This window comes from Schistocerca nitens, chromosome 2, assembly GCF_023898315.1.
Source record: "Schistocerca nitens isolate TAMUIC-IGC-003100 chromosome 2, iqSchNite1.1, whole genome shotgun sequence".
In the NCBI taxonomy this organism is placed as follows: Eukaryota; Metazoa; Arthropoda; class Insecta; order Orthoptera; family Acrididae; genus Schistocerca; species Schistocerca nitens.
Window position 1 is genome coordinate 21,066,977 of NC_064615.1, and position 12,660 is coordinate 21,079,636.

The following is a 12,660-nucleotide window of genomic DNA, read 5'->3' on the forward strand; positions in this document are numbered from 1 at the left end:
TGACCCCATTCAGCCCCTTATGTGGGAATGTACTGATGATGTCATCTGGTCAGGGCATATTCTGCATGAAGGAAGGGCACTGGATGTTTACCAACAAAATTTAAGTGTCTTTCTTAGCACCTACCATTGGATGCTTCCTACAAGACAATCATCTATCTTACTGACAGGCACCTGAATCACAATTCCATTCTGTTACGAATGCACGTATCATGGAATTCTTAGCATTTACATGAAATAGCAGCATAACTTCCTCCTGCAGTAGCTGAAAAATTATGTTATGAAATCTGTAATACTCTTATCTGAATGAAAGCTGCAAAACAGAAAATATTCGGAAGGGAGAGGCGTGCCATCTGCATACTAAGAGAAGATGCTCAGTGTGTACCAGGAGATCAACACAGATTCCACCCAGAAAATCCCAAACAAAACAATGGCACTTCCCAAAGACTATGGCCTATCAGAGAAAGTGCTTCAAAAGCTATTGTGAGAACTGGTTTTGTTAAGGCTTTATAAGCTTCCCAGCATCCATAAAAATGGGGTACCATTCTGCCCCTTATTTAGCAAAATAGAAGTTCCAACATAATTATTTGCTAAGTACCTGAATGAATTGCTTAGGCCTTATATTGGTAAAAGTTCACACCACACAAAAATGCCTTAACAGTTTTAGGGTAAAGAATTCCACAATTCTTGATGGCTTCGGTGTCTCTCTTTTTACCAGAGATCCTTTACATGAATCTTGGAACTCACTGGTAAGAAATCTGACTTCAGATCTTTAATCTCTCTAGGAGTGTCTTCACATCAACACACTTTCCTTTCCATGGTACTGACTTTGTGCATACAGGAGCAGCCAAGGCAGTCCAATTTTACCAGCTGTTGCCTAAATGTACATGAGCCATTTGTTGTTACAAGCCAACTTCTTTCTTCTATTATGTTGACAACTCCTTCAAAATACGGGCATATGGAAGAGGTAGGCTGAATGAACTCCTCACCCACCTTAACTCCACTTGTTCAAAAATCAACTTTACCATGTAGTTCATCTCGTTCTGGATGCCCTGGTAAAATAAGAACAAAAGGTGCATTTATCACAGCGTAAACAGCAAGACTATACAGACCGATTTGCATCTGCACATTGACTGCTGTCACCACTCAGTGCACACAAATGGGGTATTCAAAATAATGGATTCCACAAAAATAAAAATACTCTTTTGGGTACGAGTAATCTCACCAAATATATCTTGAAACAGTTTTCATAAGAACAGGAACAGAGAGAGAGATTCAGCAAGCCCTTTGCCAATGCAACCAGTTGAAAGGTAAGTGGGAAGAGGGGTCTCAGACTAAATTATCAACTATATTTATGTCATACAGTCACAAACTTTGCAGGAAGAATTGAGAAATTCTTCAGAAACACTATGTAAATATTTTGTCCCCACTGGCCAAAACACAGACAGTCCTTGGTAGTAACATGGACGATGTGGGACTACTGGCATCCTGTGTGTACAAAATCCTTTACCAATGCAGCATATCGTTAAAGACTGCTGCTGCAAACACTAATGCCATATCCAATTACTATAGCTCAATAAATCAGTAATCACAGAGTACTATCTATCTGAATAACACAAAATGCATTGCGACCACACTAAGGTTCTGGCACACACCAAAAAGACAGGGATTGCGTCACTTAAGATTTCATTGCGACTAAGTAAGGGACCACTTCATCAACACTGGCTACAAACCTTAATAAGGATTGGCACCCTCATACTATTTCATTCAGGAGGAGGAATACACTTACATTAATATTCTGCAGTAAAGAATTCTGAATTTCTCACTTACATTAATATTCTGCAGTAAAGAAATACTCATATTACTAATAGCAACTATTACTTAACAAACTCTCTTTAGTACTTGGAAACATGCTTGATGTTTCATTAAGTTTTCAAACTTGTGCAGCAAGGAAAAGAGCACTGTTAGCTCTTGCCGTATCCACATAAACCACTAAATGAACCAACAAAATTATATCATTGTATGACATGACACATAGTTCATGTGATATGACAACATTAACACTGAGACGCAAGAAAGACTAGCTTTTACTTAAAAGTGTGTGCATATTACTCAAAATATACTCATCCCGTGTTTTACAATGACAGTACTTTGTGACTTCCAACAAACTTTAAATATAATTTAAAATTTTTCTAGACTTTTCCTCACTTGCTTAATGTCAAATATTTAACATATTAACTTATTCGTAAAGTAATCAAAACTTTGAGGCTGGTTTATTGTTGGAAGTTCGATTCTTTAAATAATTGGTATTTACTGGTAAATAAATAATACATCAAAGAAAGCATGCATGTGCATATATATGCAGATGTAATGGGATGGCCGAGTTCTAATACATGAACACACAGTTCCCAACTTTACACTTCATTAGGAGCGACCTTTGCAGTCATCAGTATCTAATTTGAATGATCTAGTTCCACTTAATGGTGCATAAATTTTGACTGGATTCTGAAGTTTAATTCATGATAATCTTTTATAGCTTTTTCAGGAAATAACACAGCCAAAAAAAAAAAAAATCATGAATTTGTCAACCTGATTATTTATTTGTGCAATCTAATCTAATTTAAAAATCAAACTGGAAGAAGATAGCTTAAATCAAGGTTCACCTTAGAAATTATTGCCCCGCAGCATAGTCTACTCACGTAGAACTGAGGCTATGATAATCGGCAAGGAGACACTAAATGGATCACAATGAATTCAACAGCAAAATTTTCCAAAAGATGATCATCTTAGATCCTTCTGAAACATCAGATGATGGGACATATGATTCAAACTGCTAACACATCATAGAAAAAGGTCTTAAATTCAGTGGTACAAGAATGGGCAGAAACTGATTCTGAAACAAAATATTACAAGAGAGATTTTTAAGAAATGGAGGAAAGTTCAATCAGAAGTATAAAATTCTCAGTATTAGGACACAAATTAACAGGAAAACCACGGGCACAAGATTTCACTTCAAATCAATACACAATAAGATAGGACAATATAATGAAGGATTAAATTAATGTTACTGCACACAATGCGTAGTAGCAGTTAACGCCGCTAGCTGGCATGCTGTGGGTCACCAGCTCAAATCTCATCAAAAACAAATATCTGTTAGTATTTATCATTTCTACGAAGTTCATGAAATTTCTTACATTTGCAATGTTTGCACATTCTGGATTAATGAATGTTTGTATAAATAGCAACACTTTCTGCCCAGGAGGCTGTTCGGCTCTGTCTGTATGTTAGTGGCCATAACAAATGTGTTTCAGTGCTAAGTGTTGTACTCCACTCACTATGGTACCCTGCTTTTGGATTTGCTTTTTATTGTGGTTAAGAAGAGACACTGTCCAGTACAGAGGCCAGATACTTCAAAAACAACAGCATAATCATGGCTCCAATCAGGCATGATAAAAGCAGTCACCTACAAGGGAAGGAACCAGAACAGAAGCAGTACATCGTTCCCAAGGTACATATATTAGGGAGATAAATTGCTTCCAAAACAACAGTAAGTCACCAGCACACCAGGCATCCATCAGTGTGATGCCAATAAAAACCCAACAAAATGGCTAAAAGGATTAGACTGAGACAAAATGTAACAGGTGGGATGAAATTATGTGATTAGCAAATGATCACTGAGAAGTAGCCTTGCCACTGCTCAAACAGTGGTTATTCCATCACAAACCCATCTATGCAACATTCTTGTCTGTTGTTATTCGACCCTTCCTCCCTACCCCTTATCCCATGATTTATCACAAGGATAAACCTAGATGCAAGACCTGTCCCATACAGCCACCTATTACGACCTACTACCCGCTCCCTCAAATCAAAGGCAGGGCCTCCAGCAACAACAATCTGTGATCTATCAACTTAGCTGCGCCCAGAGACAGCAGTGGACAGTGTGTGTCTTACACACGTGTGTGTGTGTGTGTGTGTGTGTGTGTGTGTGTGTGTGTGTTGCCTACATCTGATGAAGGACAGCCAACATCTATTACCTTCAATGTGCCTGTCTGCCAGTTAGTGCCACCTCTCTGTGGTGAGTAGCCTATTCTTTTCCTATTATTGTTATTCCATCCTGGATTATGCTTTGTTTGACACTGTAAATATTTAGTTCGTTTTCTATTTTTATGTTTCTTAAATTTCCTTGGTTGCCACAGTGGTCTAACAGGTAAAGAACTACACCTGTCTAATATTGTGTATAGCCCGTGCGAGCATGCGGAAGTGCCGTAACATGGCTTGGTATGGACTCTACTAATGTCTGAAATAGTGCTGGAGGGGAATGACACCATGAATCCTGCAGGGCTGTCCATAAATTCATAAGAGTACGATGAGATGAAGATTTTTCTGAACAAGACATTGCAAGGCAGCCCAGATATGCTCAATACTGTTCGTTGCACAAGTCCATCAGAATGCACAAAGGACACGAATGGATGCAGATGATCAGAGGGATGCTTACGTGTGTGTCACCTGCCAGAGTCAAATCTAGACATATCAGGTGTCCCAAATCACTCCAACTGCACACTAAAGCCTCCATGGATTCGTGAGGTTGTCTCCACACCTGTACGAGTCCATCCACCCTACACAATTTGAAATGAGACTCCTCCAACCAGGCAACATGTTTCCAGTCATCTACAGTCGAATGCCGGTGTTGATGGATCCAGGCGAGGCGTAAAGCTTTGAGTCGTGCCGTCGTCAATAGTCCACGAGTGGGCCTTCAGCTCCGAAAGCCCTTATCGATGATGATTTGTTGGATGGTTCGCACACTGGTGCTTGTTGATGGCCCAGCAAAGAAATCTGCAGCAATTTGCAAAGGGTTGCACTTCTGTCACATTGAATGATTCTCTTCAATAGTCATTGGTCCTATTCTTGCAGGATCTTTTTTTCCAGCCACAGCCGGGGCATGGAGCCTACCACCTTTCCCCAACCTAGAGCCATGGCAAACAGAAACACTGCAATCTATCCAAGTCAGCTCAATAGTGCTGTCACAAGCTTGTGCATGGACTTTATCTTTTTATATTTCCTGGAGCATCCCTTACTGGAAATATAGGAAGACAATGTAGTAAATATTGGAAATAAGTGCAGAAGATAGTAAAGTAAAGAGAGAGGGAGAAAACTTTAATTCAGAACATAACTAAAAGGGGAAAGAAGGAAGTCTGTTGAAGGGTGAAGGTGCAAAGTGGGAACCACACCCCCCTCTTTTTATTTTTTTTTTGGGGCGGGGAGGGGGGGGGGGGGGGGGGCAGCGGCATCTCTTAATATTGAAAACAATGGTATTGGGAGTTGGGTTCAAAAAAACCTGATAGCAAAGTGTCATTAGGATGTGGAGCAAAACTTACAGATCATATGTAGATGCTTACATAAAATAACTTTTTCCTTGACTACATAGTTTTTCCAGTTGTGGGACAAAGGTATATGATAAATAAATTCTGAGCCAATTACAAAACTGTGAATCTAATTTAAAGATGCACAATAAACTAAATTGGTGCAGCATCTGACCCTGTGGTGGTAGTGTGTTATTTCTTATTACTTTATAGTGACAATATTCTTTTTGGTTTGACATGAAACTGTCTCCAAAATCAGTTTCCGGATAAGCATACTCTGCATATTCTCCAATACTAATTTACGTTGACATTAAATTTAGTTTTATTCATCATGAAATCTGTATTTCTTAATAATGAGGAGTAGAATGAATAACTAATAAAGTGGTGCTGCAGCAAAGAAAATTGTGGCACAACTTGAGTAAATGAAATGATAGATTGATAGAACATACCCTGAGGCATGAAGGAAAACTGTTGGTAATAAAGAAAGGATTGGAGAGTGGTGGCACACAGCCAGACTACAGTAAACAGATCAAAGTACGTGTAGAATGCAGTAATTATTCAGAGACGACAACCTTAGGACAGAATAAACTAGTGTGGAAAGATGCATCATGCCGTCTTCTGAAAGACCACCACCAATACAAGAAACATATCCATACTACTGAGTCAGGTTGTTATAAATTCTGAACTGACACTTCAGTTATGGGTATTAGTAGGGACCTGAAAAATCTGCATTCTGCAATAAATGCAAATACAGATGCAAATTCTGCCTCAAAATGCAAAAATTCAGATTTACCTCACAGACAGTACTCCACAGTGAATTGTGTTTAGATGAACTGTTTTATCAGTGATAGCTATTTCAAACGTTTTTCTACATGTTAATATCCAAAATGTAAGCAATTTTTGGTTACTGGTGATGCCCTGGAAAGATAATGTGAGTAAGAACATGTTTGCAAAATAAGAAGTGCTCATACGGGATGACGTATCAGTGTGCTCAATGATCTGGGAGGTTGAATGGTCTGTATCCGATACATGCCACATACCACAACTTACTACTCAGCAGAGGGGCCTAGCATCTTAGAGCAAAGAAGCTCATATGCCTGTTTTGTAGCTAAATCAAACAATGGAAAATCGAGAATGGAATAATGACAGTATTATGAAAAAGATAATAAATTGGTACTAACCATATAGAGGAGATCCCGAGTTGCACATAGGCACAACAGAAAGACTATCAAACACGTAAGCCTTTGGCCAAAAACGCCTTCACTGTAATTAAACACACACACACACACACACACACACACACACACACACACAAAACTAGTCTCTTGCTGCTTATGTCAAACTTTGTGTGTCAGTGTGTGTGTGTGTGTGTGTGTGTGTGTGTGTGTGTGTGTTTAATTCCAATGAAGCCCTTTTTGGCCAAAAGCTTACCTATTTGATCATCCCCCACCCCCCTTTCCTGCCTGCGACTCAGCAACTCCGGTATATGATTGGTAGAAATCTGGCCATTTCATAATATTGTTTGTTAGCTAAAGCTGATATACTGCAGACAAGTTTAATGTGGCACTTTTAGGCTGCAGGTATTTTGAACTATAGTTGCATCTCCTACTGCTAGAGGTCGGGCTTAAACTGCCTCATTAACAATTTAATATTCTGCTTACCTCACCAAGCAATTGTGTGGCAGTCATTAACACATGTTCTGTGCTGCACATTGCTCATTGTTCTCTTTTCTTATTTTGAAATGAGTGAAAAGACTATTCCTGATCCATCACGGCTTTTGATTAGACCCTCAGAGTATCAGAAAGGATCAGTGATCCTTATGACAGTGTGTCAGTTCAGCTTTCACAGAACAAGGGGGCAGTGGACTGTTCCCTGCGAGAGGGAGGCAGGGCTTCTTGTTCCGTGGGGCTTCTTTCCCCACACCGCACCTCTCCCTTCTGGATGTTGAAATTCTAGTTTGTTTACCCTTGCAGCTGTCTGCCGGTATATAATGTGCACACACTGCACTGTAATGATTCAAAAACAAAACCTGTCCCATATTTCAGTTGTGTTGAGGTTCTTCCCCTACAGGTAGCATTTGAAAACAATGTTTTCATTTCTACAGCTGCATTTAGTGCCATGTTGATTCTATCTGTAGTGCTGTTAAAAATGGGTTGCATGGCTATGAATCCCCATGAAAGGTTGAAATTAATATTATGCAGATTTTGTCACCATCAAATTGGGTGGAAAAGAAAAATAATTTACTTATGGAATATGTTAATTTGTCTCTGGAATATTCTTATTAACAAAGTTTTTATATCAATAAATTAGGGGGTTTCCTAGAACTGAATAAATAACATTAGAGTAAAGCACCAAGATTGTAGGTTTGAATACCAGTCCAATTTTAACCTAATAGGAAGTTTCAAAACTGTACACTCCACTGCAAACAAAGTTTAATTCTGGTGTACCAACCTATTTATTGTAACTCCCTAGGTTACATGGTGGCAATAGAAATAGCATTTTAACTTACAAGAAGCAGTCACACTGGTAGCAAATACCATCTTGTGACAAGAAAGCCCACATTGATGGTAATCTGCAATTGTTGCTGGTGAACTTTCTGAAAATGTATGACGGATGTCCAGCAACGAAGTTTTTACACATTTGGCACAGTGAAGTGCACATGCAGAGTTTAAGTGTTCATTAGCCTGTCACTAGATAAGAACAAGGTAGTTTCAAACAGTATTCTGCATGTCAAGTGCCTGCCAACATTCCTTCCACAAATATCAATAGTTGCAACTTATGGCATCTCAGATGATGATGATGTTTTCATCACAGGTTTAATGCAATTTCTTCACTGCCAAAATGTGTTATTGCTTTATTTGTTCCATTTTTATATATTTTCTCCTTTCACCAACCCTCTATAGGTAGCCGATTTGTCTTTCCCTTATTTTATATATTTTTCCATAAGGAAATTCCACAGACTTCAATACCAGGAGTATTATTCAAAGATTTCTACCATGTGTTATATGTTTCTGACTACTTGATCCTATGCTGCCCTCACCTCTTCATCTCCCAGAGTTACCTATTTGTCTTGTACTGTATTCCTTTCCCCTGTTTCAATCAACTGTTGCCTACCAGTGCTTTTGAAACTCTAAACAACCAACAATTCCTTCAATTTATCCAGGCTCATCTTCTTAATCTCCTACCTTTCTGTAATTTCTTCAGTTTTAATCTGCAGTTTATAATAAACAAATAACAGTATCCACACATTACTGGAAATGTTTTGCAATTTCAGAATCTCTGTCTTACCATTATATACTATCTGAAACATACTGATGTCTCCAGGTCTACAAGCTTCTTTCATTATTTTTAAACCAAATTTTGGCAATGAATAAAAACTGTATGCATCCAAAATCCTACCAGGCAGTTTCCTCTTTTATTCCTTTCATGAAGTCGATGTACTAATGTTTTTCTTTCCTTCCTTTTCCCAGTACTGAATTCCAGTCATCCATCTCAATGAAATTCTTATGTCTCTTAACAATCTGAATAATTTCTTTTAACTCATGATAAATTATTTCAATCTCTGAAACATCTGTAGGGCTAATAAGCCTATGTATATAAAATTAAAAGGCACAATGGCCAACAATCTCTTCAGTGCAGACTGCACACTTGGCTTGAACTCTTACAGGAATCAACAAAATACATAGAATAACGATGATAATGGCAAGGGCCACTACATTAGTAGTGTCTGTATACGTTGAGAATTTGGGTCTGACAGGAGGCACGCTAGGGTAGTACGTGCAGTTGCAATGGCCACTGTGTCTGGATGGCTCAGTGGTCATAGCATGTGCCTAGTAAGCAGGAGACCTGTGTTCCAACTCTGGTCCAACACAAATTTTTAACTTTCGCCATTGATTTTTAATCAATGCCCACTCACAGCCGATGTCCGTAATTCCTTTGTGTCATAATATATACTTGTACTACTGTGACGAGTGTCTGCTTTGTGTGCCTTGGCTTTCTGATGCATTCACTATGCTCTTCACAGCAGCTCAGCTCACCTAGTTTCCTATTTTCTTATTTCTTGGTAAACCTATTCATGCATTAGCCTTTCGGATTTCATGTCTATTCGCCTGCACTCACTTGAACAGGAATCCTCTTCTTTCTATCACCATACTTCACTAATACCCACCACAGCCAACTTCTATCTATTCATTTCTCTTTTTAAAGTCTCTTAATGGATCTAACATTCCATTCTCTGACCTATGGATGTCAGATTTATTTCTCCCCAAGACAACGTTCCCCTGACTAGTTCCCTCCTGTAGATCCAAGTGGATAGACTATTTTACTTGCAGAATATTTTACCACATAATGGCATCATTATCGAACATACAGTAGAGCTGCGCGTCCTCAGGGAAGAAAAAGGCTTTAGTTTCCCTTTACTTGCAGCAGTGTCACAGAAACATCAAAGTATGGCCATGATGGATAATCTTAATAAGGCCAGATCGATCACTCATCCAGACTATTGCCCCTGGACCTACAGCAAAGGCTGCTACCCCTCTTTAGGAACCGTATGTTGATCCCTCTTCTCTACGGGTACACCTCCAACGTGGTTGCACTAATGCTGCAACTATCTGTACTGTTGAGGCAACTTGCACCTCCATGGCAAGGTCAATGGTTTGTGGGGAACTTCAATGAATGCAACCTGAAACTGCATGGGTGTGCACTGGATGAACACACACTGATCAGTGTTCTAAGAGATCTATACTGTCTGGACAAATGGATACCACCTTCATGTAGGCAGAATTTATGAACTGGCAAACACCATTTCTGACATCAACATAGTAATGACTTGACAAGTCTAGATAAAACAATGATGTGTATAAAATTACGTGAATGTTGGGCTCAATGTTAATGTATGTGCTCTAGCCAAATTGGTTTTATCAGTCTTACATTACCTTCCGGAATCTCAACTTTGGGTTCTGGAGTAACAATTTGTCAAGCATTGGCAGCATCTCTACATTAATAATATACTTCACTTTACTTGGGCAGAAGTTCTGCGTGGCTGCAAAAGCTCACCACCAAAATCATCTTGAAGTTGCCAACTAGATGCAGTATGTGTAAGTAAGTGTACCCCTGCACGAAGACATATTCACCACAAAAAATATAATGCAAGAAGACATGTTTTGTTACAGATGATTCTTTTAAACATGTGGCACCACACAACTCTAAGGCTGAAGATTTTATTGCCTCTGCTTGACCCCCCCTTCCCGCCAAAAAAAATCCCCACCCTACTCCAGCAGTAAGTACACTTAAAACCCTTTTCTGCTGATAATTTAACACTCTGTTAAGCTCTGACAACCAACAAACAGAAAAAAATGGAAAAAATAGTTAAAAGTAATTGACAAGACACAACAGTTATAGCTAAACAGAATAAATATGGAAACAATCTTACCGATGCTGTGGTGGAAACGGGTGGTCCGGCCTAAATACTGAGGGTCCACGTGTTCTAGAACCAACTGTCTGAATGTGACTATAGTTGGTTGGTGGTTGCTGAGTTGATGTAGACTGTGGCTGTTCTTCTCCTGGAGGAAAATTTGGTGGTGGTACTGATGTATCTGGCAATGCAGCAGCAGGTGGATGGGTGGTGGTTTCTGACGTATGTTCATCGATGGTGGGAGTCCCAGGTCGCTCTTCTACAGACCGTCTTTGACTTGAAATAATTAATCAAGAAGAAAAATCATATAGCTGCACGAACTTTGCACATACTTCATGTCCAACTAAATTTAGAATTACAAAAAAACTCTGAAGACAGATTCGCAAGTTGAAGTCTTGGTAACGGTTTTTATCAACGTATTATCTCATCAATAAATAATGATGCTGAACAAATACGAGAACAAAGCTATTTCATGCCTGTCAATATTTGTGTATCTTAATGCAGACAACAATACAATAGGTGGAGATAATCTGAACCTAGAAGAAATGCGCAAGCCAGATTAGCAACTGTTGGTCTTTTAAAAAGAGTGTCATGGATGTATTTGCTAGGACACTTCCTATGTCTGTCTGGACAAAAAGAAGGTGAGTTAACCTACTGCCTAAGATGAACAATACATACACAATTGACAATGAAAACATGGTAACAGTGAGCATACAACTCAAAGGCAGTTAAAGTAACAGCACCATTGCCTGGTCACTTATGTTGAAGTAACATTCTGGTTACAGTAAAGTCATGCAGGCACATAGAGAGAAAAAAAAAAGCCAGGATGAATACATGTACAATGTCAACACATTGTGAAAATCTAGGAACAAAGTGAGGGAGAAAAATGTTCATGGCTCACAGCAGAGACACGCTCGGGCTTCCATCAATATGGAGGGACATTTTTGCCACATGAGAAATAGGGATTGAAACATACAGAATGGACACAATATTCCTCTCATGACTGTTAGAGAAATTTGTTTTTCAATGGGATTGATCCCATAAAGAAACCAGCCAACTGGTCAGAAATATTTTACATCAGCCATCATATAATAAATTAGAAAAGTGAGCATATTGCTGTAAACTATTTTGTGTGAAGAACAGAAAAATGTGTATTTCCCATTTGTGATTTTCCCACCACTAACAGATTGAAAACCACATTGTTGTAAGACCATACAACTTGTATCAAGTAGTTGCTCATCAGCATTTGGTCAAAATTAAGAAGTGGTTGCCAACGGCTCGCTATGTCCATTTTGTTCAACTACACCAATACATAACCTTCAAATTTCAATTTTACCGACTACCTGCACGACAAACTTTGTGGAGTTACTGTCAACAACATAACTGTACTGGAAATTGGATTCATACTTCCAACTTTATTCTCTTTGGCACGAAAATTACAAATAGAATAAAGAGCAGTAAAAGGCGAGGAAAAAAGTTGGGGGTGTGTCACAATGTTCAGTGTTTATATTTCATCCACTTTAAGTACGAAGCGCATAGTTCTGGCATTGTTTGAAAGTTTCTTCAATTCTGTACTGTGCAAAAACACTACTATTCACTTAATCTAAAGTACCAGCCCAATATGCACCTGAAAATGGAGAGTAGAAGTCTTTCAGCTAAAGTAGGACAACACAGAGATGCAAACAAAATCAAACAACCGTAACTCATCATGAAAAGTAGGCAGTGCATCCAGAACAAGAATTGTGGAGAGAAGATAAGTAACAGTATATAAAAATAAAAAAATTAAAACATAATCAAAGGCCAATAATCAGATATCAAATAAACTATAAAAATTGAATAGCTGAAACACACAACCAAAGACCAAAGGGACTGCAAAAAGGAAGCTCAAGT

The 12,660-nt window shown here is 38.7% G+C and overlaps 1 protein-coding gene across 4 annotated transcripts in view; it reads right to left on the bottom strand.

The window, feature by feature from the left end:
- LOC126235680 (E3 ubiquitin-protein ligase RBBP6) overlaps positions 1-12,660 on the bottom strand; it is a 400,367-nt gene that overhangs the window by 210,666 nt on the left and 177,041 nt on the right. For all 4 annotated transcript variants that reach the window (XM_049944411.1, XM_049944412.1, XM_049944413.1 and 1 more), the window contains exon 13: positions 10,789-11,046. In XM_049944411.1, coding sequence (XP_049800368.1) covers positions 10,789-11,046 — 258 coding nt within the window. The remainder of the gene's footprint in view (positions 1-10,788; positions 11,047-12,660) is intronic.